This window comes from Trichoderma breve, chromosome 5 (assembly GCF_028502605.1).
Source record: "Trichoderma breve strain T069 chromosome 5, whole genome shotgun sequence".
Lineage (NCBI taxonomy): Eukaryota > Fungi > Ascomycota > Sordariomycetes > Hypocreales > Hypocreaceae > Trichoderma > Trichoderma breve.
Genome location: NC_079236.1, coordinates 1,420,274 through 1,442,905, shown reverse-complemented (window position 1 = coordinate 1,442,905; position 22,632 = coordinate 1,420,274). Strand labels below are relative to the sequence as shown.

The following is a 22,632-nucleotide window of genomic DNA, read 5'->3' as shown; positions in this document are numbered from 1 at the left end:
CTGCAAATGGAATTTTGGTTGATCCCCCCTTTTACACTGAGGCTTCGATATGTTTTGCGTCTTGGTGGGCTCTGGTAATGTGTGAGTCAGTGTGGTTCGGGCGGTGTTTGTATCTCCTCTTCTCTGTAAAAGGAGACTTATCACCGAGGTGGATTTCAGGAATCTTCTCGTAGCCACCAAGTACTTACCTCAAAGTTAGACCATATACCTTCGTCAAAGAGGCGTACATATACGTCCAGGAGATGTGCTAAGGCTGATATCGTTGCTCGATACTCTGGATTTAGCTTCAAATGCTTATCTGTGGAATATATTGGGTTTCAGCCTTGAAATTGCATATATATCTGTTGCCCCCCAGCAGTTTGTTTTGTTTTGTTTTCCTCCCCCCTTTTCTTCTTTTCCAAGTCGTAGCTCAATAACCACTGTTCCGAACATATCCTGCAACCATCATCTCTCCTGATTTGCAACCACGCATCTCTCCTGATCTATAACTGCCTATTGCTATTCACATATCCGCACTGGGCTTTATAATTGCCTATTGCTATTCACATATCCGCACTGGGCTTTATAATTGCCTATTCCTATTCACATATATCCACACTCGACTTCTAAATCCGAGACCATGGCGAACTTGAGCATTGGCGACCTCCCGTCGGAGATGATTCTTTCCATTATGGAACACTTGCCAAACATGGCCACCTTAAACGACTTTATCCTCTCCAATAGGAGTTTTTACAACATCTTTAACAACCACCCAGCGGGTATCATTATATCCATTCTCAAGAATGAGCTTGGCGAAGACCTCTTTCTTCATGCCATTGTCGCACACCAGGTCGAGAAGCTGGGTGTGAAATTGCCTTGCTTTACCGAGTTGTCCATGGATCAAATCGACTCTGAAGTGGCCAGTCTCCGAGGGATACGGGACCAGGCCTTTATCTTGCAACATTCTGGCCCTGGATACTCATCTATCCCAATCAACCTTCGAGATGCCGGCAGGATCTCTTACTTGGGGGCCAAGATGTCTCAGCTATCAGCCGCATTTGTGAAAGACTGCACTGTCGGCCTGGGACGTTTATTTCACCCCTTGCGGGACTCTGTTAAGCAGCGGCCAGTGTCAGTTGACGAGATGAGAAGGATTCGACAGTCGATGTACATGTTCCACATCTTGTCCATCTTTTGCAAGGATTTATTCCTAGATGTTCAAGTCAGCGAGAGCAACCAAATCATTCAGCACAAGGTCGATGCCTGCGTGGATAAGATTTCGAAATTGCAGCGCAGTCTTGTGGATGGATTTATGGCTCCTTGGGAACTGTGTCAGGTTGTTACCTTGCAGGGGTGGTTTCGTCGGCAGCTGCGTGAACTAGGTAAGTCTTTAACCCTGCCTTCGATATATGCACATATATATCAACATCTTTGTGTTATTATGGAATGATTTGGCTAATATTGTCTGCAGAATACGACGGCCTTCTTAACGAGAGGCTGATGCCCTATGTCCTCTCCCAAGGCATAGAATGCATGCACGAGGGCATATGTATTGACGTTCAGGCGCGATACGGTTTTGGGAGTCAAGTGGAAGGAGGATATTATTTCTTCATTAACAAGATAAAGGAGAAGGCCAGACAAAACCCAGCACACGGGTTTGGAATGATCCTTTCTCGAGGGCTCAGGGATAACTGGACGCGAAAGACGGGAATGCCGTTTGACCAGTACAGTTCCTTTGGGAGTTACGGAGACGAGGGAGCGTACACCGCCTGGAGTCGCTTGGAAACTCCCGTCAACAGACCGGACATGGACATGTCGGATCCTGAATCGTGGGATCTTCTGGTCAATGCAGAGAGCATGCTGGATGTTTGGTCTGCCGGCTTTTGGGACACGGATCGCTGGCCTGATATAAGCCACTCCATGGACGATGACTTGCAACCTGATCCCTGGCGCCATGTAATGCTGCTTTGGGATTCTTTTCAGGTGGGATGGGAGAGTGCTCTTGATCCGAAGATGAGAGACGGAGTGATGCCCGAGACAGAGTGATCTCTGAGAGACGGAGAAGGCAATCTATGCCGTGGTTTACAACAATGGTGGGATCTATCTTGGAATATACCCTTTCTTTGGTGATGATACCAGCCGCCATGCTGATGATTATCATGAGATAAGAAACAAGACTGGCATCTCTTCTCCTGTTTAGGAGGTCGTTTTATAAAGTATCAATATAGTTATATCAGGTAATAAATATCTATTACTTGTGCTCCTTTTAGAACTGTCAGCTGGCGGAGTGATTGAGATGAAGTACTTAGTAGTGCAGCAGCTGTTGGACAACTGGCAGCAGGAAGGAAAGCGGACAACGTTGTTCCTTCTCCGTGCCTTGATCATCACGTCACGTTTTGACGCGCTGAAGCAGCCGCGTCTTTCTTCCAACCTTTTCATGCAACTTCTACCGTTTGTTCCAACAGATTCATCATCACGGCAAATCACTTCAACGGGGATCGACAAGGGGGCTGAAGTCAGGATCCAAGCAGATGCATCGACATCTCCTTCATCATTAGCATCGTCTTCTTCAGTTTATTGCATTTCATCTCCTTTATTTGTTCTGGAAGTGGCATCTTTTCTTCGGGTTTCTCTTGCGAGTTTTCTCTTCTTTGCCGTCGCAGCTCGGCGGCCCCCCTATTTAACCATGTTTTACAGTCATGAGAGTAAGTCGCGAAAGGTCCTCATCCAAGTGCTGCAATTTACAGCTTACTGACATTTCATGCGTAGTTCTGAATAGCACCCAGTATGGTGTTGCTACCATTTGGTATGCAATTCAACTGCCCATCTGCGAGCTGCCTTCCGCTAACCATCGTCATAATTATCCAGGCTGGTGGCCACTGTTGGCAAAAATAACCAGAAGAGGCTGACCAAGAAGGCCATCCAAGAGGTCAACGTCCCCAAGGCGTGTGAAACGATATTGGACCCTGGCGCTCCCCTGGCGCTCCGCCTTCAGGGAAACTTGCTCTATGGAGTGTCGCGTGTTTTCGCTCAGCAGTGCTCCTATGTTCTCACAGATGCCGAAAAGACGCAGTCTGATATGGTGACTTTTTTCCGCATCATTCGGACAAGTGAGACTGATCCACGGGCTGGAAAGACAAAGTAAGCTGGCAGAATCATGCACTCCCATTGGTGATATTATTGCTAACTTGCTCTATCAAGGCGTCAGAATATTGTGTTGGAAGATGACCCCAGCTTCGACCCATTGACTGCACTTCCCAACCTTGACCTCCTTCGATGGGATAGAGATCTAGTCTTACTCCCAAGCCAGGGTTCGGCGAGCAAGTACTCCCAGATGACACCGCTCGGCACTGTTAGCCAAGGCAGTTCTTCGCCACGCCACCCTTCTGCCCTGATCAACTTGCAACTGCCACCCTCTTCGCAGTCTGCCGCAAGCTGCCGCCTTCCTTCGGATTTTGGCAATCTCAGCCCTTTGTTTAGTAGATCAATTCACCACACAGGCAGCATGGATGAATTTCAGCCCTTTGGTGATGATGAATTCCCATCTATTTCGGGAATCGGTTTCGATTTCGACGCAGAAGGCAACTTCATCAGCATCCTTGACCAAGAGCCAGAGCTACCACCTCTTCCTGTTCAAGTTCAAGCAAGCCCCGTAGTTGGTCTTGGTTTACAACGTATATCCAAAGAGGCGCGAGGTATCATCATGGGCGAAGAAGACAACCTGCTCGACTTTGGAGAAGAGCAACTACCAGGTAGAGAGGTGATTCCAACAGTCGAATCGAACCAACAAGCGGAAGAGGCTCAGCAACAAGTAGCCGAAACAGCAACGGCAGAGCCTGGCCAAGCATCTACTAGGATGGCCAGATCCCGTCGAACAAATCCGGATACGATGATTGACGCAAGAATCACGCTTCATAGGCAAGTCATCAAGGAATGGGAACCAAACTATGCTGCAAACATGGCCTCTGTTCTCGGACAGCAGCAGAAATCGACAACTACCAAAGGCCAGGCGAAAAAGACTGCAATGGCGCTTCTCTATGACTATGGCATTGCTCATGTTGGAGCATACCAGAACGCAGCAGGCTTAATTCACCCCTTGGCGGCTGATTTTGTTGGCATCTCGTTGAAGGCTCACCTTCAGGGTCGAGAGCCAGATGAAATCGAGCAGTTCGAGCCCAAAAAGAGAGGTCGACGCCGAAAGTCGGATGAAGCATTTGAGGAGGAGCAAAGCGCTGACGAGCGAAACATAAAGCAGCGAGTGGATGAAGAAGTTGAGCTTGGGCGAGGCGAAAACCGCGACGCTCACGATGACGCATACATCATGTTCGATGATCACTCTATTCCTGAGATTGGAATGGATGCGGTGCCACCAATGGAAGATCGTCACTCTTCATCTATGATGCCATGGAGCAGACCTGGCTCTGCTGTCCCAGGCTCATCTGTTCGAGGAAGCGCGCAGAAATCGAAAGTCACTCCAAGCCCATTGTTCAATCGTGGAAGCGCACTGGGCGCGATTGACCGCCATAGTGACCCTGCCGAGCCGCTCTTTGGAATGGACGATTTCGGTTCTCACGATTCATCTTTCGAGCTGGGTGGACCAGTTGGTCCCCTTGACTTTGATCAAGACAACACTCAGGTTTCAACTCAAGGTCTTGATGTAAATAGCCAAAATTTCATGGAATATGTCACGGAACAGGCGGCAAAGACGGGCGTCATCCATGATCGGGATCCGAAAGGTCGTCGGTGGATCAAGTTTGAGGAGCTGGCTGAGACTGGCACCCATTCTAAAGCCGTTGCCGCCCAGGCTTTCCTCCACGTACTGTCTCTGGCGACAAAGAGAATCATATCAGTTTACCAAGAGGGTGCGGCAGCCATGGAGCCTTTTGGAACTATTCGAATCGGAATCAATGCCGCCCTCGGTGGTGAAATGGACGACGTGGAAATGGAATCTGAGGATGAGCTTGCTTGATTCGGGCCTCTTGACTGCAACGATTCTGGAGTTTGGGTTTAAATGGATGAGCAGATATATGATCATTCTGCCTTTTTCGGAAACCGAGTTTCAATGCATTTCCAAGATTTAATGATATGTTTTCATTTGACAATGGCATTTGGGAAACAAGGACATTTATTTTCGCATTGGGATGAATCATGAGAAACCAGCAGCCTCCCCTGGGACTGCATGGACGCAGGAATGGATTTCATATGGTGCCATACGAGTTTTTTTTCCCCCTTATTGCATCTATTTCTGGTGGTGGGAATTTCGAAAAATCTGAGAGCAGGGTGGGAATACATAGCTATTATAGTTGATCTCATGGTTAAGGTGTGATTAAAATAATGGAAGGTTTGTTTTAAGGACCATGTACACAGGGCTGACAGTCCTTGCGACCGCGAGGGGAGTATTCCAATTTGATATTTTACTAAACTCTATCGTTTCTTGGCTTCCTCCATTCCCTTTAAAATCCAATCTTTCCTTTCGTTTGTGAACTGTGCAAAAACTTCAGGGTCGCCTTCCTTGATCTTGAACATCAAAGGCTTAGGCACATGAAAGCCTTTATTAATTCCCGGTCTGGCAGACATCATTCTTTCCCATTTCTGGAGAAACGGAAACTCGCTCATGTCCAAGCTGACGAATTCCGCGTAAATTACCCAAGAGAGAACAGCGATGTCTGCGATGGAGATGTGGTTTGCCACCAGGAAACCAGATTTCGACTTGGCAAGCTCGGCATCAATCACGCGGTAGAGACGTCGTGTCTCGTTAATGTACCGGTCAATGCCATATTGGATCTTGGTGGGCGCGTAGCGGTAGAAATGTGCTGCTTGGCCATGCATTGGGCCAATTCCTAGATTTGAAAACGTTTAGTCGTTAGGTTTCAAGAACACCAACACCCACAGACGGGCGGAACCTGCCTCCATGCTGAAAGAAGAGCCAGTTGTTACACTCCCAGTAGTCTCTGGTGCCTTTTGGGAATGAGAGTTTGTGTTCTGGGTCGTATCGCTCGGTTAGATATTGGAGGATGCTTCCTCCTTCAAAGACCCTGACTTGCTGGCCATTACTGAGCGTGTCGACGATGGCTGGGATGCGGCCGTTGGGATTGATTTCAAGAAACCAGGGCTCTTTCTGTCGATTTGTGGTGATGTCGATATGCTCGAATTCGTATGGGACACCGAGCTCCTCTAATGCCATGCTGATCTTGATGCCGTTGGGAGTCGAGTCGGTGTACAATTTGATACTAGGCTGGCTGGCCATGGTATTGAAGAGAGGGCGAGTTTATTCGCAAGTTTTGTGATGGAACGGAGCAGAATATGTGGGAGAATGCGTAACTCAAACGTTTTGGTCCTTCTAAATTCGAGGGCATCGAGACGCAGTTTTGTAGTTGAGTCTGAATCGTGCAGTCGTGCTTCTTTCGGCACCATTGCGTAACTCGAACCACTCCTCGGTGGATGATCGGTCATCATCCATTCATTCATAAGCAAGGAGATTTATAATTGTGGCCAAGCGTCTACTTTGACATGACACGGCGCGATCATGTTGAGGAAGAAGCCATTGGGTTCTCCTGAGGCCATATCACCAGACGTAACTTGTATGTGCACCTGTTGTCGTGCGGCAAGTGATTGCGATGGCTTAGAAATCCAAAAGCGAGAAAACCATGCAAAAGTCCCGCCTACAAATCTGTTGTAGTCAAACACTCGACTTTCAACTTTGGACTTTGTCTGGAGTTGAGTTGCAGTCTGCGCCATCGAGAACTGGATACATCGCAAACATTGAAGGTATCCATTTGCCCGCTTGGGCGCTGTTGTTGCTTTAAGCTCCGCTACCGGTCATTACCTAGTAGTGGGGGTTCACTTCTAAGCTTCGTGGCAGCAGAATTCGGCAAGTGGAGGACAGAGAAATAAAATATGGACCGCAGAATAACATGTAAATGCATATACATCCACAACATGAGCACATAGTATTACTTCACTGAATGACGATCACTTCTATATGTACATAATTTTGGCATGCGTGTTCCAAATCTCTTCATTCCCTGTTTTTCTGTCCTCACACTTGTAGGAGTCACTGCCGAGTGACATGGGCCAAGACTGTGAATCCGCGAGCGGTGAAAACATGAAGCCATCGTCGAGAAGCCGCTCCAAGCAATGGCTGAGCATGACATGTGGTCCCTCGACTGGAGCTGCTGGAAATTTGTTGCGGATTCGAGAATGTTGAGTCGGGTGGATGCTCAAAGCTGTATTCCACCTGATGCAACTGCATAGACAAGCACTTAAGGGGCTTCAAGTACATAAATGTCGGCATACGACACCCAAAAGTCCCAAGATATGCTATAGAAAGCACATTATTTGACGCAAAGGAAGCAACGAAAACACCAGAACTACGTTATCAGCGAGTAAAACATGCCAAAGCAAACCATCAAACCTCTCCTCCTCCAGGCCCACGAGGCTGGACCCAACCCATTCAAAATCGCCATGGCCCTCGAATTCCTCAAAGTTCCTTACGACGTAAAGATGTGGCAATTTGGCAATGACCCTCAAAAAGGAGTCCTCGGCGCCGCTTTTCTCAAGATCAATGAAAACAGCCGCGTCCCTGCCCTCGAAGACCCAAACACCGGTGTCGTAAGCTGGGAGAGCGGCGCAATCATGAATTACCTTCGTCGCGTGTACGACAAGGACGGACTGTTGGGCCCGAAAAGCAGCAGCGAGCAGGATATCGTCGACTTTGAAAAGTGGGAGCAATTCCTGCTCACGACGCTGGGACCCATGACGGGCCAGGTGAACTGGTACCAGAACTACAACGCGACGAAGAATGAGGACGCGCTGAACCGGTACCGGGGGCAGGCGCTTCGCTTCTACGGCACGTTTGAGAAGCAGCTGAGGAGGAGCGGCGGCGAGACGGTTCTGGGGGGGTCCAGGGTCACTTCGGTGGATCTGCATTTTCAAGCCTGGGTTAAGAAGCATCAGTTTGCGGGATTGAGCTTGGAGGACTGCCCTCTTGTCAGACAGTGGCTTGCGAGGATTAGTTCTTTGCCGGAAGTTCGGGCTGCTTATAAGAAGCTTGAGGGCGCGCCAAGGGCCGGTGAGTGATGGAAAACTACGAGGTCTCATGTGAGCAGTTCCAATGGAAATACTTAGATTAGTATACAATGAGACAGAAAGATGGTGAAGAGTTCGAATGTGATGCGTAATCGCAAGGCTGTACCACCTGGGCCAATAACAGCTGCCAGCTACCAGGATCGTTTATGGTGATTGTATACTTGATATGCTTCAACGATAATTATGTAGCCCCCCTTTCTTATAACAAAAGTAATCAGGGAGGCACCACGGTTAGAATTACAGTCGGGACAAAGTATAGGAACGTTCAGGGGTATATAATAGTTCATTTAATGCACATCTGGTAGCTAATCAATTATCAAATTCATCTTCGGCATCAGCACCCTCCCGATCTGTGAATACTAGATACTCTGCGGATGCTTCTTCCGTAGCAGGAGACGCAATCATTTCCCATGCGCTCCGAACAGGATCCAGTACAGAGTCATTAAACGCGAGATCCAAAGGTAGCAAGGAGAATACAGCAGATCTCCCATCAATGTTTACGGATGGAACGTCAAAACCAGTTTGCTCATAATACAACTGGTAGAGTGACTTGGGAGGCTCTTGGCCGTCTGCAGAGAGGGAAGCCAAAAGGGATTGGAGCGCTTTTTCAAGATGTGTCTGAGCATCTGGGCTTGTAAGTGTGCTTAGATATAATACGCCTGATGAACCATTAGCAAACTATCCGAGAGAAGAGATGTGAAAGACAAGAAATGCTAATGATGAGGGTGTGTATCAGGTTGTCAGAGGAGTTATCGTCAATGGGATTCAGCCAATGTAGATAAGTATTCGTTAAGGTTTTATCATCATAACACAGGGCAGGAAATACAATGAGAGAAAGAGAAAGAATGAAACTTACATTGTCCAGAAGGGCATTCGCCGGCGTCACTTGAATGAGCCAGAGCATAGATAGGGTACTCAGATGAGACTCCGTCTTCACCAAACGGTGTTCCAGCGGGAATCGCGACTACGCCGACGGCTGGAGTCGGGGCGCCATCAGTCACCGTCTCGAAGAGCGATGGTAGACCTGAGTTGACAATGGCTGTGAGTCTGCTCAGGCGGCGGCTTTCGCCTGCCGGCTTGCCTAGGGCTTTCACTAAGGCTTTTGACTTTATCGCCATGTCGTTTGATAGGACAATGTCCAGCTCTTCAGGCATTTCGGCCGTGTGAGGGGCTTTCTGAACGTCCTTGATGCCAACGCCGAGCATATACACGGCGCCGCCGACGGCACCGGCTCGACAGCCCACTTGGGCAATCTCAGAGAGGCCACCCCATTTGGGATAAACAGCTGCAAAACCTGCGCCAAAGACCCCCATGGAGGTAATATGGCGGTGGATAGCAGCCAAACCAGCTTCTGTCGATATCTTGCCATCCAAGCTGAGAGTCAGAGTGATAATGTAGGCCTGCAGGGCGGCGTCAAGCTTAAACTCTGCCGCAAGAAAACTCGCCAGCGAGTCGCCTGCATGTGGCTTCCACACATCCGTCTGCGGCTCAACGTTGTAGTCCAGCACAAACTTGAGAAACTTCATAAGCCCGCGCTTTGCTTTGACTGAAATCGTCGTGTTGGCAAACACGTCTTCTCGAGTCGAAGGTATGCGGCTGAGGCTAGGAGCTGAAGACTCTGCGGACGAAGGCTGATAGATGTAAAACGAGCCAACAGCAAGGAACTCGAGCTGCCGAAAGGCTTTCGACGAAACCAGCTTCGACAGGAGCTCTGAGCGCGTGTGGATCAGCTGCGGCGCCAGGGCGAGGGTGTATCCCCTCGACGACAAGCTTTCGGGGCCGTCGGGACGAGTCACCCGCGCAGCTGCAAAAACGCCATCGCCATCCTCCGACTGGCGTCTAGCAGCCCACTCGTCAACCTCCTGCAGGCTCAGAACAGCCTCGGCCTCGCCATAGTACTCGTTAGGATCGACGTGGAGGATGTTCTTGCCAGATCGCGACAGGGCACTTCACGAGACGAGGCTGGTCAGTCAGTTTGGAGCAAAAGCCAAGCCGATGGAATCCGAAGCTTACAGGGCGAGAAGGGATTGCTGGAGCCCCGTGCCGCTGATCACTACATCCCACTTTGTGTCTGAGAGGGATTCCATGGTTCGGTCGAAAGACGATGGAGAGAGGAAAAAGAAAGAAGAGAAAAAACAGAAACGGAGTAGGAAAAAATAGTTTCGTTAAGTGTTGGCTAGCTAAAGGGTTTGGAAAGGTTCGGAGCTCAAGCGAAGTGGGGAGGCAGGATTTGGATTAGCTAAGTCGGGTGGCCTGTGCGTGCTCTGGCAGTAGGCTAAAAAATTGAGCTTCTGTTCTCTGAGCTTTTTTTTCTTCTTCTTTTTCTTCTCTATAGTTTAACCGCTTGTTGAATTTTTCACGTTATGTCTTTGGTACTTTATGTACGTGGCATCGCGGCCTCATTCGACTAGAGCGGTAGAGAGAGTCGTCGGCCGGTATCTACTGCCCTAGATATAAAGTCTGAAAGGGTGGTTCGAATGGTTGACACATGCCTGCTTTGAACCATGAAGTTTTTTGTTTGTACTTGACAGCCTGATTCTATCTATTCCGGACCCTATATCCGGTACAATGTGCAAAGTTTCCTAGTAGTACTATAGTTGGCGCTTTGCATGAGCTGGCCAACGGAACATCGTAACGCAAAAATGGCTCTCAATGCCTGACAATTATGGTATTATATGGTATTCTAGATTCATCGGCTGCCAGTGATTGCCGATGCAAGGCCCTCCCACCGCTTACTTGCCCAGTCGAGAAACTCCTTCGACCCAAGTAGCTTCGCCGACATGACCGTGCCTCCGTGCTTCGAGATGGACAGGATTCGTTTTGAGCCGCCAGAGCAGTCAATGACAATCGTAACTGTCTCGTTGCATAATGATTCCTCCAGGGTATCTGGGTCAGCCAACATCCAGAATTTGCCATCTGGAGCCTGGTCTTTCGTCTCTTTGCCTGTGAAAATGACTGCTGTGCAAGCAATGGGCATGGTTTCCACCGTGAGAGGCTTGGGGTCTTTTCTGGAGCATATAATCATCTCTCTGTCTGGATCGTAGCGAGCTTGGGGTAGCTTGGTGTCGCGGAGAGCAGCCACGGTTGCTGCCCAAGCTGCATCAAAGGGATTGCCGTCGAACGAGATGAAGAAGAGATCGATATACAGCACCCAATATGCCACCACGGTCTCTTCTCCTTCTTGCTGCTCATTCCCTCCCTCCTCTTCGTCGTCGACCGGGATCGGAGCTTCGGCCGGTCGTTTGTGCCATATCCGCAAATCTTCAGCGCGCAGCAGCTTGGAGCTGTGTAGAAGGGAATAGATTCTGGTGCTCAATGTCTGAGCGAGAGTTGTGGGCGGACCGCCGGGCAAAAATTGTGGCGCCGACCCGGTGGCCAATTCAATATTCGGAACCAACAAGTCGTACTCGGCCAATTCTGTCTGTGTATTGGACGCGCGGAAGTTGGGGATGTGGTCTGTCAGGATTGTTTCGCCCCGAATTCCGCAAATGACGGTTGTATCCCCTGTCCTGACTAGGGCACTTCCGTGGGCATGTGATAAGCTGGAGAGGTTCACTGTGGGTGTCCGGACCTCGAAAGGAGCTCGGCCATTGCTTCGCGCAGGTGGAACAGAGTCGTCGGATGGTTCGAGATTTGCGAGCAGATACGGATGAGGAGAGAGCTTAGCAAAGGTCGAGCGCGACAGGCCCACCTCGGGTGCCATGATGACGGTGATTTCGGAAGACTTCCGCGTGGCTGATGGATATAATCGAAAGACAGATGCAGAATTATAACATCAGAACAAGGGCCGTATCGAGTGTGTCGTGTGTTTCGGGATTTGTTCTCTGCGCCGCCGTGGCCCAAAAAGAAAGAAAACTTGAGCTCTCAGCCTTGCGGGTGGGGGAGCTTGGACAATCTACAGCCAATAAAACCGGGGTGGAGCACAAGGCTGACGCCAGAGTCCATCTCGTCTCGCCCGGCAGCTGGAGATTGCTTGGGAATTCGGAGATGCAAAGACGGGGATGGCGATCGATGCCGTCGTTGCCGATTACTTGGTGTCATGTATGGAGACAGTGGTTCGATATATACCCAACTGACGCGTCTCTCCAGGCTGGAATCATTATCAATCGGCAGCGAAGCCTAGTTAAAGAGCTGCTCGGACACAAAGTTTGACTTCCGATTGGTGTTGCACGTGATTTGGCTGCGACGCTGTCATGGCCAGATAGATGCCGATTGTCTACGTATCGTATATACCGGATGCAAGCAGATTGCGCAGGGAGAGGTCCATGCTTGACAACTTCTACAATATCGCAATCGGGTGATTCTCGCAGAACAAAGGCGCCCAGGCCAGGGGAAGAAGCAAGCATTTGCCGGACGGCCATTTCTCCGGGCCACTAACAGGCTAGTAACAGCAGCCACCAGAGAAGCACGAGCACGAGCACAGGCACAAGCAGCGCCAAACCTCAACACCACCAGCAGTTAGAAAGAAAGAAAAGCCCTGTGAGACACTCAAATTCATCCCACGCGATCCGTCAGACTCCGGCTGTTAGCGCTCTTTGTGAGATTATCAGAATCTTGGCGAGCGATTCCCAGAGCCTTATTTGCTCAGACCGCTGTCGGCCAGCAAGCATCCCAGCGAATCACACGCCGTGTTTTACCGCCCATGTCCACGACGGTCCCCCCTCGCCCTGCCGCCCGTCGAATCACGGTGCAGAGTGCATATGGCCACTAGATCCGTCACCAACAGCTTCTGGAGCGCCGTTTTTACTTGCCCAAACGGTCCCTCGATTGGGAGCTGTTGGAGCTCGTGAGTGGCTCAATGCAGAAATCTGGTTTCCCCTCATTCGTGCTAGGGCTGCTGATGGGCGGTGTTCATGGCTTGGTGGCCGGATTCACGCCGTTCTCAAGACGGTAGCATTCGCCATGGCCATTCTGCTGTAATCAACAGTGGGCTTGTGGGATAATACCTCGGAGTCTATTTCTTCACCAGGACAAGGACAGGACTGTGTGTGTCATCACCAACGGTTACTGTACGACTACGAGTAGCAGCATGGAGCCCTTGTCAGCAAACTTGTGGATCTTGTGGCGGATGCGACTCCGTACAGTACAGTTCTGTTCCTGAGAGATGGGATGTCGATGGAGGCAGTACGAGCATGGAGCACCAAAGACAGACATGAATCGACTTTGTTCGTTAGCTTCCGCCGTGCTCATGCAGACGAACCCTTGCTCGATCATCAACCGTCTGCCGAGCAGCCATTTCGCCCCGCCCGCTAGCAAATTCGTCCTGTTGCCGTTGCCTGGTTGGAGCACACCATGGCTAGATTGCGGTAGCTTGACCTGCATGCCGCCTCGTTCATCACCTCGCCTGTCACATTGGGCCGCGCCAATTCGTGCTCGGCGTGCGCAATCCCCGGATGCAAGAAGCGACCAATCTCGCGGCCTGCCCAGCCGCTGGGGAGCCCTGATGCGTCCCTGTTGCGTCCCATCACGGCTTTCGTTTGTCTGCTTTTGTCCGAACTATTGAACGATTCAGGCCATATCGACCGTTGCCCGCATGGCGATTTGGCGTGTCACCAACATCTGATGCTCGTCCGTATCTTTCCCGCGCTTGTCACCCAGACCTTTGCAGCCGTCACTAGCCCATCGTTGATGTGATCCACCGACTTAAAAATCCCTGTATCACTCGCTCCATATTAGCGAGTGCAGGGAGGAGGGAAGCTCTTTGAGCCATGCTTGTGCTTTATATCCTCACGGGCCGCCGCATTCAGCCCCCCACCGCTCATCAGTTGTTGATCAATCTTTGCCATCTCACTGCCCAGCTCTCTCGTTAATCTTAATCATTGGGCTTTGTTTCGTTTCGAGAAGTCTGGTACTACTCGTTATGACTCCAGAGCGCGCTGCGGTTTCATAGCCACACATTCACGGCAGCAAGTCCTGATCGGCGGGCTATAAGCGCCTGGCTGCAATGCGATAGAAGCATTCGCTATCCTTGGCCCAGGTTGAAACCGCGGGCTTTCTCATTGCCTACGTCCCAAGCAAGCACGGGGGTAATACCAACTCCAACTCCAACTCGTACCTCGTCCGCCACGTTTTTGCTACGACGCAGCTGAACCAGCTGCAGCCATTACCTGCTATCCATCATGGCACCCCATATGCAGGAGCTCACCACCCAGGCCACGCGAAGCGTTTCCGACGTCGTCAAGCGGATACTGATTCCCTTGACTCCTACAAGCCCACCGGGTCTTGTTCAGGCGGACACTGTCGACCCTTGGTCCAAGGCCGGCAAATATGCCCTCGGGTGGACATACTTCGCGGCTGCCCTCTCTGGCTGCATCTTTGTGGTTCGCATGTGGCACTTTTGGCAAGACAAGATTCGCCAGGCCATTTACAAACAACAAATAGAGACACATTACCAGGAGACTTACAATGTCGACTCCAATTTCGTCCAGGCCGCCATTCGCACCGGCATGGCCCAGGAGTTCTTCCCCGACGGCAACCCTATGGGTGAAAAGTTCCGCCCCAAGGCTCACTTCTCGTCCATTGGATTTGTCAACGACACACTAGCCTTGTTTCGATGGGTTTTCTATAGATCTGTTCCAGATATCGTCATTGGAAAGTATCGGTTTACCTTTTCGTCGCTCTCCGTTCTGGCGACGACATTCATCGCCTTTGCCTTTGTCACCCTCTACACCTTCCTCCAGCAGCCACTCTACTGGGAGAGCATTCGGTTTGGAGCGCCGCCCGTGGCCATCAGGTCCGGCATGCTGTCCGTGGCATTGACTCCGTGGATTATTGCGACTGGCATGAAGACAAACATACTGACCATGTTGCTTGGCATTGGACCAGAGCGACTAAACGTCTTTCACCGATGGCTCAGCTACCTTTGTCTATTCCTTTCATTAATTCACATGATCCCATTCTACGTTCAACCTGTATGGGAAGACAATGGCTTGTCAGTCTGGGGCTCGACTTTTCCTCCTTCAAAGGGCATAATTTACGGCACGGGAATTGCCTGCATCGTTCCGCTGCTTTGGCTTAACGTGTTCTCTCTCCCCTGGATTCGGAGAGTTGCATACGAAGCATTTGTTATCCTTCACGTCCCGGTCGGCATCCTCTACGTAGGCGTGTTGTTCTGGCACACAGCCAACCGGCTCCTCACCTGGGACTACCTCTATGCCACTTGTGCCATCTGGGGAGTCTGCAATCTCTTGCGGGTCTTTAAACTTAACTGGGCATGGCCTGGACGACTGTCCTTTATGGTTGGCGATGAGGCTGCAATCACCCTCATGGCCGAGAACGCCATCAAGGTCACCATTCCCACTCAGATGAGATGGAAGCCTGGTCAATACGTCTATCTTCGAATGCCTGGCATCTCATTCTTCGATAACCACCCATTCACTATCTCATCCCTCTGCAGCGAGGATTTCCCTTCTGAATACGGAGAAAACTATCGGGATTGCATCCTCCTATTCAAGGCCTATGGTGGATTCACGCGCAAGGTCCTAGACACTGCCATTGAGAAAGGTCCTTTCCATACGTACCGTGCGTTCTTGGATGGTCCCTACGGCGGCATGAGGCGCGATCTGGCCGCTTTTGACACCTGCATCCTCATTGCTGGTGGAAGCGGCATCACGTCATTGATATCCCAGCTTCTCAATCTGGTGAAGCGAATGCGAGATGGCAAGGCCATCACTAGAAAGGTCGTCGTCGTTTGGGCCATGAAGAAATTCGAAGACATGGACTGGTTCCGAGAGGAGCTGCGCATCTGCCGTGAATCCGCTCCTCCTGAGAGCGTAAGCTGTAAATTCTTTGTCACTACAGCTGTGCGGAACCGACAAGGGCAGCAAATGACTGCTCCCATAAACGGGTCAAATACCCGGGCCTTGACTCACAAGCTTCACGACAAACTAGACGGCTTTGTCGCAGGCATTGCCTCAAAGCGAAACTCGGCCTTTATTCAGGCTGAGGCAATGGGAGACCCGGAGCGAGAGCGCGAACTTCGCGAAGAGAATGAGGATCGCATCACGGCACTGCCACAACAAAAATACCTCCAACCTCATCAATATCCGCCGCCACCGCCTCTCCCTCACCCATCCTCTAATGAGCCGCCGATGAGCCAGGGTGCCCTTCCTGAAGATAATCTGGGCAACCTCAACGAGAATGGCTATCCCGAGGATAAAAAGCAGCATGATACGCCACTAGAGGAGCCTGAGCCTCAACCCCAGCCTCAGCCCATCGCGGTCCCTGAGCTGGCGCATTTGTACAATTCTGGCATTCCTGCTGGCGGCCCTAGCGATCGTCCCGTATCGACCTTTGGCCCACCAGCCGGGTTTGACTTTGGGTTCCCGCAGACTCCCACCGAATTCCAAAAGAACCTAATGCGATCTGCGTTCCCCATGCCGCACCAAATCACCGAAGACGGTTGGACTATCGAGTACGGCCGCCCCGACCTTGGATACATGCTCAAGCAATGGGCCACAGGTGGGCCCGAGGGCAGAGGCATCTTGGGCCGAAGGACCGCCGTCTTTGTGTGTGGTCCTCCGGGGATGAGAGTGGGCGTGGCCAACACGGTGGCGAAGCTCCAGGCGGAGATTTGGGGCGACGATGAGCTGGAAGAGATATTTTTGCATACAGAGAACTATGCTCTGTAGAGCGGAAGAGATTTTTTTGCACACGGAGAACTATGCTCTTTAGAGTGGGCGGTGTCTTTCGTGTGTGTATTTGTAGATATAATGACAATGAGGCGGCGGAGGATCATGATTGATGTATATTCTCTTTTTGAAGTCACGAACTGGCTCGAGAGGCCCCCTGAGATACCACTTGTATATAGCAACATGCACATATTTTCTTGGATTCATTACCATTAATCAAGATGTCTTATGCATACATGTACATATGATTCGCCCCTCTTATGTGTTTTTGCCCTGTTACTCTTCTTCCTAATAGTCTACACTCATCATACCAAGACTACCTACGCCAATATTCTGCCGCTACGAACTCTACGAACTCTTCAAAATGAAGCTCGCTATTGCATTCTTCACAATCGCCCCATACTCTTAGTGCTTGCTTTCGGTGGTCCAAGTGCTGGTGGGCACCTGCGTCAAGTGGGCTCGATTACTACCAAAGTCTTATTGGGCTGCCTCCAAAGTAGATGAAGATGTTTTAAGGGAAGGCTACAGCTGTAGATGTGAAAGCTACTACATAAGTACCGAATGCATAAATGGCATACCAATGTATTACTAGGTAGTCTTTTCATACTCGGGTGTACTTCGAAACAGCGGCCATTATTTCAGTTCCAAGGCTTATTAACATCAAGAATCCGGCCGCCCCGATAAGAGCCGGTAGAGTTGTAACTCCCACTTCAAGTATATACCCGACAGCGATTCGTCATTGTTTGTTTGTAATATTGTTTCTTTAAGCTAGTCAGGCACTCTCAATCGGCACCTTGATAGCATGCAGTGCGATAGAGTTTGTCATGAACGAACCTTCCGAGAACCTTGATGGCTGCGTGCCTTTGTCGTCACATGCGGCTCTTCCGTACTTAACCTATACACCACCAGTATGCGATTTTGTTAACAAAGAACCTCATACACGATTTTTGGATTTGGAAAAAAAAGCGATCAATTCAACGTCTTATTTAATCAGATTATTCTCTCACGCGACACCATGCACGACCTCGAAGACAGCACTCTGCACAAGATCGAGAAGGGGTGGAGTATTGCAACGAACTGCGCGGAACAGCGGTTGAAACGAATATGTGGCTGGACAGACGATGAGTTTTCCCTCGCTATGCAACAAGGGCTTGTGATGCTGGAGACGGTGTGCACATTCGTACACGGAGGTGTCAAATCAGGGCAATACAAGTATGTCAGATTGCCTGTCATCTTTGCGATATTCCTCATTGCTGACTCTTGATGTCCTCTTTCCAGATTACCAGTCGATTTCTGGAAGATGCTCGTCGCTGAATATGGCATCGTTGTGTATCCGTCGGCCTTGACTGAGTGTTTAGCTCCCTCAGGGCTAGGCTCGAGCCAGACCTTTACAGAGATATATAGCGAACACATTGGTTTGTCATTCGATTCAAAACTGCACCTCCAATTACTCATAGATGCTAACATCGTCTTCTGCAACAGTCATGCTAGGGAAGCGCGATTCCAGTCGTCCGCCATTGTGTCCGTTTGAATATCTAAAAGAGCCGTTACCCGTGTACGAAAAATAAAAGGGCGAGACTCGCAAACAGCTGGGAATGGTTTTATGATTAAATAGCGGGGGATATATCAGAGTATTTCATCTTTGAGAGATGACAGCGGCAGAGAAGCAACAGGATAGAAGAAATATAGAATCACTCATGAATCCACCTTTTGTCCCATGGCACCGTCTCGATTTGCCCTCCAAATACCCTCTTCGCCTTCGAATTCTTCCTTCTTCCATACCTCTACCCTGGATTTGCATGCTTCGAGGGCCTCCTCCCCGGCCCTCCACGCAGCTTGCCGATGTGGTGACGAGACTGCGATGAGGATACTTTCTTCTCCAATGGGTACGGTGCCTAAGCGATGGATCATAGAGATGCCTTTGAGGCCGTGCTTGCTGAGGATGTCTTTGCAGATGGCCAACATTGTCCGCAAGGCTAGCTTATTATAAGCTGTGTACTGGAGTTCCTTTACAGGCTTCCCGGCAAAGTTATCCCGCGTTGTTCCTATTGAGATGTGATTAGCGAGAGACTAGCCTAGCATGAGACATCAGACCGGAATGCTGCATAAGTGAGCTACCAACCTGCAAACAAGACAATGGCACCGGCCGCGGGACTGCGGACTTTATCTATAGCCTGCTGGAGGTTGAGATAATCGTGTGTCAGGCCCACGTAACAGCCGTCTTCAGACATCTCCCAGATGGTATTTGCGTCGTCATCTTTGATATCTCCCATGGCTGGTGGCGAAATACGCTCGGGGTTTGTGAGTGTTATAGAGGTTGAGACAATGCTCAATGACCAATGAATGATGTCCAAAACAAACGCTGGGAATCCCAAGAAAGAAGGCGACAAATACAATGAGATGCAGATATAATGGAGAAGATGAGACAGACGATATACAAAGATGAGATATGGCAAAGATTATATACTAGTTATAGTTTCGAGATGCCGTTTGCGAAGGTTTTGGAGTGGCGTAGAACACAATAGGTAAGGTACTTTGTCGCGCAGCAATAAATGGCTGAGAGTCTGTGTACCTCCAGCAGAGCCCCTCCTCACAGGCCTTTGGTCGATGCAGCGGCTGAGTAAGCGCCAGCTCTTTTAAAGTTCAGCTCCCTGTGTGTGCTGCAAAATAAGGTGGGACTTCATTTTGACTGTTGCAACATCCCACCATGTGACTTTGATTTGAACTTCATCTTGCAGCTTCGTTCGACAAGGCCATCGCTGACTCGTTTCCGCTCTCTTTACCTTCCTCTTTCTCTATATCATTAATATCATCAACTCCCCCCTCGGAATTGTGCCTGATTGGCCTCTGTCGTTATGCGCGACGACCAGCACGCACGATCCCCAGACCGGGGCAGAGATCGTGAAGCCAACCGCGACTCTCGCCATGCTCGATCGAGAGACAGAGACAGAGACCGAGAACGAGACCGAGACCGAGATCGAGACTACTACCACGACGACCACCAACCATCGCGGCAGGGTAAAGACACGGCCCGCGCACTCATAGGAGATTGAGAACAGTTACAGGGCTTTTACCTATGGCTGATGAATTGAGCTTGACGGCTAACTTGCCCACGGGACAACGAGGCTATTCACAGTCTCCATCCAGGGACGACGACATGTACGGCAACGCGTGGGACCGGCGCGACCATCACTCCCGGCCGCATCGCCAGCCTCCCTCCGCTGCGCCAGAATACCGAGACGCTCATGACGCGCGCCCGAGGCGAAGCCTGAGCCCTCGTGACTGGAGCCATGACAACCAAGGCAGAATGTATAACGACGACTATCACCGCGGGCGTCATGACCAAGACAGAGGCTACGACTATGGCTCCTCCTCTTCCTACCGTGATAGGAGATCCTACAACTCTCGATCACCACATGGAGATTATTACAGCAGGAGTCGTTCTCGCAGTCCCGCCAGAGAGGGTGGCCGATTGAGAGAGGCAGGGTTGCCCAGTGATACCGTTATTTTCGAAGGGTTGCCTGTCAGGGTAGACGCTATGGAGGTTCGTACTAATCGAACATTTCTTCGAGAAGATGTGTGTCTGACGAGAATCTCTGTCTAGTTACGAGAGAGCATTATCCGCGATTGCATTTCCGACAATTACTCTCTCGTCGATGTTCGGATAACGTATTCCAAAGGCATGTGTCCCTGCAACTCTAGCTCTTGTGAATATCCATTCCTAACACTGCAAAAAGGAAAACGCCGAGCTTTTATCCAGTTTGAGGAAGTTGATCATGCAGCCGCCTTTGTCAATGAAAACTTTCCCAAAGTCCTCATCACACTACCTCACACGACTGATGAAGTCCCAGATGGCAGAATCAGCGCTTACATCCACTTTGCCCATCGCAGGGAGGACGCAGAAACACGTGCTTCCGGCGCCGGTGGTGGCCAATGGATCTGCCAACCTGTGAGATTGCCCTTAGCCGGTAGACAGAAACTGTGACTATAACTAACAATTACGCAGTGCGGCTTCAACAACTACTCTTCGCGCACCAAATGCAAGCGCTGTGGCTCATCCCCATCATGTGCGTCCAATTTGATACAACTTCTCAATGACTGACAGCTAACGTGTAATCCTTAGCTTCCACAATGCGATTAAGTCTAAATCCCGCTGCTGATGCCGCCGATGCGCCGACCCAGATCCTAGTGGTTTATCCTCTAACTGCCTTTGTCAACGAGGACATGTTCGCTACAGACATGAAGCGGCTGGAACTTGAAAAGCTTGACCCAGCCAGCCAGAAGCTGGTACCAGGCTCGAAGCTCCAGTCAACTGCCCCAGCTGATCGTGCTGCTCGGACTGGTGCACGCCCGGGGTCGCTCCACCGCGTATTCTTAATGCGCGATCCGAATACAAACGAGTCTGTCAAATATGGCTTTGCCGAGTTTTGGACTCTGCAGGATGCTGTCGATGCCATGGCTAAAATCAAGTTGCTGCCATCCTTCACTGTTGCAGCCTGTGCTGTCAACGTGTCTCACATTCATATGGGGGTCTTTGTCCCAGAGGAACGTGAGGTTACTCCCGAGACAGAACGATTTTCCTTTACTCCCTTATTCAACACCACCCTCCGCGTCCGGTATCGTGATTTGCGAGCCTACCCTAGCCAGAAAGTCCTATCTGCTGAGCCTCCTGAGACTATGAATGCAGACGGAGAGCCAAAGGGGAGTGATCCGAGTGGAAACAACAAGAAACCGAAGAAGAGAAAGGCAGATGACCCTCAAGGTGCTGCTGCGGCCAAGAGGGCAGTCCCTGCAATGGCTGGCCATATGGCTATGTGGCAGAAGAAGCATGAAGAGATTCACACAGGGGAGTCTGACAACAAGACCGCTGCCAAGCAGCCACCACCCGCCCTAAAGAGTTCAAAGGAAGCGCCCATCAAATTTTCATTTACTGGAGCATCGATGCAGGCCTCGGGTCCTCGGGCGGGTTCGTCAGTCCCAGTCCATCCCGCACCCCCCGCGCCCTCTTCAGCCCCTCCACCTCCGCCAGAGGAACAAAATAACGATGATATGCCTGCGGCCAAGCCTGACGTTCAGGCTCAAGATGAAAAGCCAATCACGTATGCGGACCGAGACAAACTCCAATGTCTTCTTTGCATGCGTAAATTTAAGTCATTAGACGAGCTGGGTCGCCATGGGAATTCGAAGCTCCATGCAGAGAAGCTGCTAGATGAGCAGTCCGTCAAGAGCGCGGTAGAGAGGCTAAGCAAACGAGGTATTCAGCTACCAAAACAAACTGAAGCTGGTGATGATTCCAGCACCACAGCACCACAATATCGAGACAGAGCCAAGGAACGACGCGAGCAGTGGAACCAACCCAAGAAGCCACCGCCTGCTCCAGCAGACAAGGGCGCTTCGGGTCCCCAGAAGGACCAAGGCAAGGCTCCTGTGCAGGAGAAGGCTCCGGCGCAGTCCAAAGGCGCTGGCATGCTTGCCAAGATGGGCTGGATGTCTGGAAGCGGCTTGGGTGCCAATGCTGAGGGGCGCACCGAGAGCATCGTCACCCATGTGTACAGGCAAGGCGTGGGCCTTGGAGCCGAAGGTGCTAATCTGGGAGACGCGCAGGCAATGGGAGAGAGCAGGACGCTCAACAAGCGCAAGGACTATGTTGATGCCGTCAACGACCGGGCGAGAGAGCGGTTCTTCAACGAGTTTGGAGAGAAGAAGGATGATGAGCCAAGCAGCGAGGACAAGAAAGAGGATTGAAGGACGGGTTATTGGATGAAAATGTTTCTGGAACATATACAAAGGCGTTTGAAGACTCGAATACACTTCTAGGCAGCAACTAAAATGACTGCTTTTTTTCTCATCTTCCCTCTTTTTCTCTCTTCTTCGAGATGCGTCTTGAGGGCTTTCTTCAATTCAAAGCTATCTTGCATCCCTAGTGTTACTTCAC

The 22,632-nt window shown here is 50.5% G+C and overlaps 10 protein-coding genes across 10 annotated transcripts; 6 read left to right on the top strand and 4 right to left on the bottom strand.

The window, feature by feature from the left end:
- Positions 1–619: 619 nt before the first annotated feature.
- Positions 620–2,025, top strand: T069G_08147 (uncharacterized protein; the record flags this gene model as incomplete). The annotated part of the gene is made up of 2 exons (XM_056175357.1): positions 620–1,361; positions 1,451–2,025. 2 exons carry the CDS (start codon positions 620–622, stop codon positions 2,023–2,025), a joined length of 1,317 nt encoding a protein of 438 aa, XP_056026306.1.
- A 640-nt stretch (positions 2,026–2,665) lies between these two features.
- Positions 2,666–4,948, top strand: T069G_08146 (uncharacterized protein; the record flags this gene model as incomplete). Its single annotated transcript, XM_056175356.1, has 4 exons — positions 2,666–2,684; positions 2,749–2,785; positions 2,848–3,120; positions 3,181–4,948. 4 exons carry the CDS (start codon positions 2,666–2,668, stop codon positions 4,946–4,948), a joined length of 2,097 nt encoding a protein of 698 aa, XP_056026305.1.
- A 455-nt stretch (positions 4,949–5,403) lies between these two features.
- On the bottom strand, positions 5,404–6,226 carry T069G_08145 (uncharacterized protein; the record flags this gene model as incomplete). The annotated part of the gene is made up of 2 exons (XM_056175355.1): positions 5,404–5,819; positions 5,887–6,226. 2 exons carry the CDS (start codon positions 6,224–6,226, stop codon positions 5,404–5,406), a joined length of 756 nt encoding a protein of 251 aa, XP_056026304.1.
- Positions 6,227–7,371: 1,145 nt separating this feature from the next.
- T069G_08144 (uncharacterized protein) lies at positions 7,372–8,058 on the top strand (the record flags this gene model as incomplete). The annotated part of the gene is made up of 1 exon (XM_056175354.1): positions 7,372–8,058. One exon carries the CDS (start codon positions 7,372–7,374, stop codon positions 8,056–8,058), a length of 687 nt encoding a protein of 228 aa, XP_056026303.1.
- A 318-nt stretch (positions 8,059–8,376) lies between these two features.
- On the bottom strand, positions 8,377–10,154 carry T069G_08143 (GDP dissociation inhibitor domain-containing protein; the record flags this gene model as incomplete). The annotated part of the gene is made up of 3 exons (XM_056175353.1): positions 8,377–8,726; positions 8,924–10,014; positions 10,081–10,154. The coding sequence occupies 3 exons, from the start codon at positions 10,152–10,154 to the stop codon at positions 8,377–8,379; spliced, it is 1,515 nt and encodes a 504-aa protein (XP_056026302.1).
- Positions 10,155–10,756: 602 nt separating this feature from the next.
- On the bottom strand, positions 10,757–11,770 carry T069G_08142 (3' exoribonuclease family, domain 1 domain-containing protein; the record flags this gene model as incomplete). The annotated part of the gene is made up of 1 exon (XM_056175352.1): positions 10,757–11,770. One exon carries the CDS (start codon positions 11,768–11,770, stop codon positions 10,757–10,759), a length of 1,014 nt encoding a protein of 337 aa, XP_056026301.1.
- Positions 11,771–14,186: 2,416 nt separating this feature from the next.
- On the top strand, positions 14,187–16,697 carry T069G_08141 (ferric reductase like transmembrane component domain-containing protein; the record flags this gene model as incomplete). The annotated part of the gene is made up of 1 exon (XM_056175351.1): positions 14,187–16,697. One exon carries the CDS (start codon positions 14,187–14,189, stop codon positions 16,695–16,697), a length of 2,511 nt encoding a protein of 836 aa, XP_056026300.1.
- Positions 16,698–17,712: 1,015 nt separating this feature from the next.
- On the top strand, positions 17,713–18,265 carry T069G_08140 (uncharacterized protein; the record flags this gene model as incomplete). The annotated part of the gene is made up of 3 exons (XM_056175350.1): positions 17,713–17,909; positions 17,976–18,112; positions 18,180–18,265. 3 exons carry the CDS (start codon positions 17,713–17,715, stop codon positions 18,263–18,265), a joined length of 420 nt encoding a protein of 139 aa, XP_056026299.1.
- A 127-nt stretch (positions 18,266–18,392) lies between these two features.
- T069G_08139 (moaE protein domain-containing protein) lies at positions 18,393–18,970 on the bottom strand (the record flags this gene model as incomplete). The annotated part of the gene is made up of 2 exons (XM_056175349.1): positions 18,393–18,742; positions 18,820–18,970. 2 exons carry the CDS (start codon positions 18,968–18,970, stop codon positions 18,393–18,395), a joined length of 501 nt encoding a protein of 166 aa, XP_056026298.1.
- Positions 18,971–19,552: 582 nt separating this feature from the next.
- Positions 19,553–22,442, top strand: T069G_08138 (g-patch domain-containing protein; the record flags this gene model as incomplete). The annotated part of the gene is made up of 6 exons (XM_056175348.1): positions 19,553–19,715; positions 19,763–20,241; positions 20,302–20,377; positions 20,435–20,646; positions 20,704–20,764; positions 20,821–22,442. The coding sequence occupies 6 exons, from the start codon at positions 19,553–19,555 to the stop codon at positions 22,440–22,442; spliced, it is 2,613 nt and encodes an 870-aa protein (XP_056026297.1).
- Between the last annotated feature and the right edge of the window lie 190 nt (positions 22,443–22,632).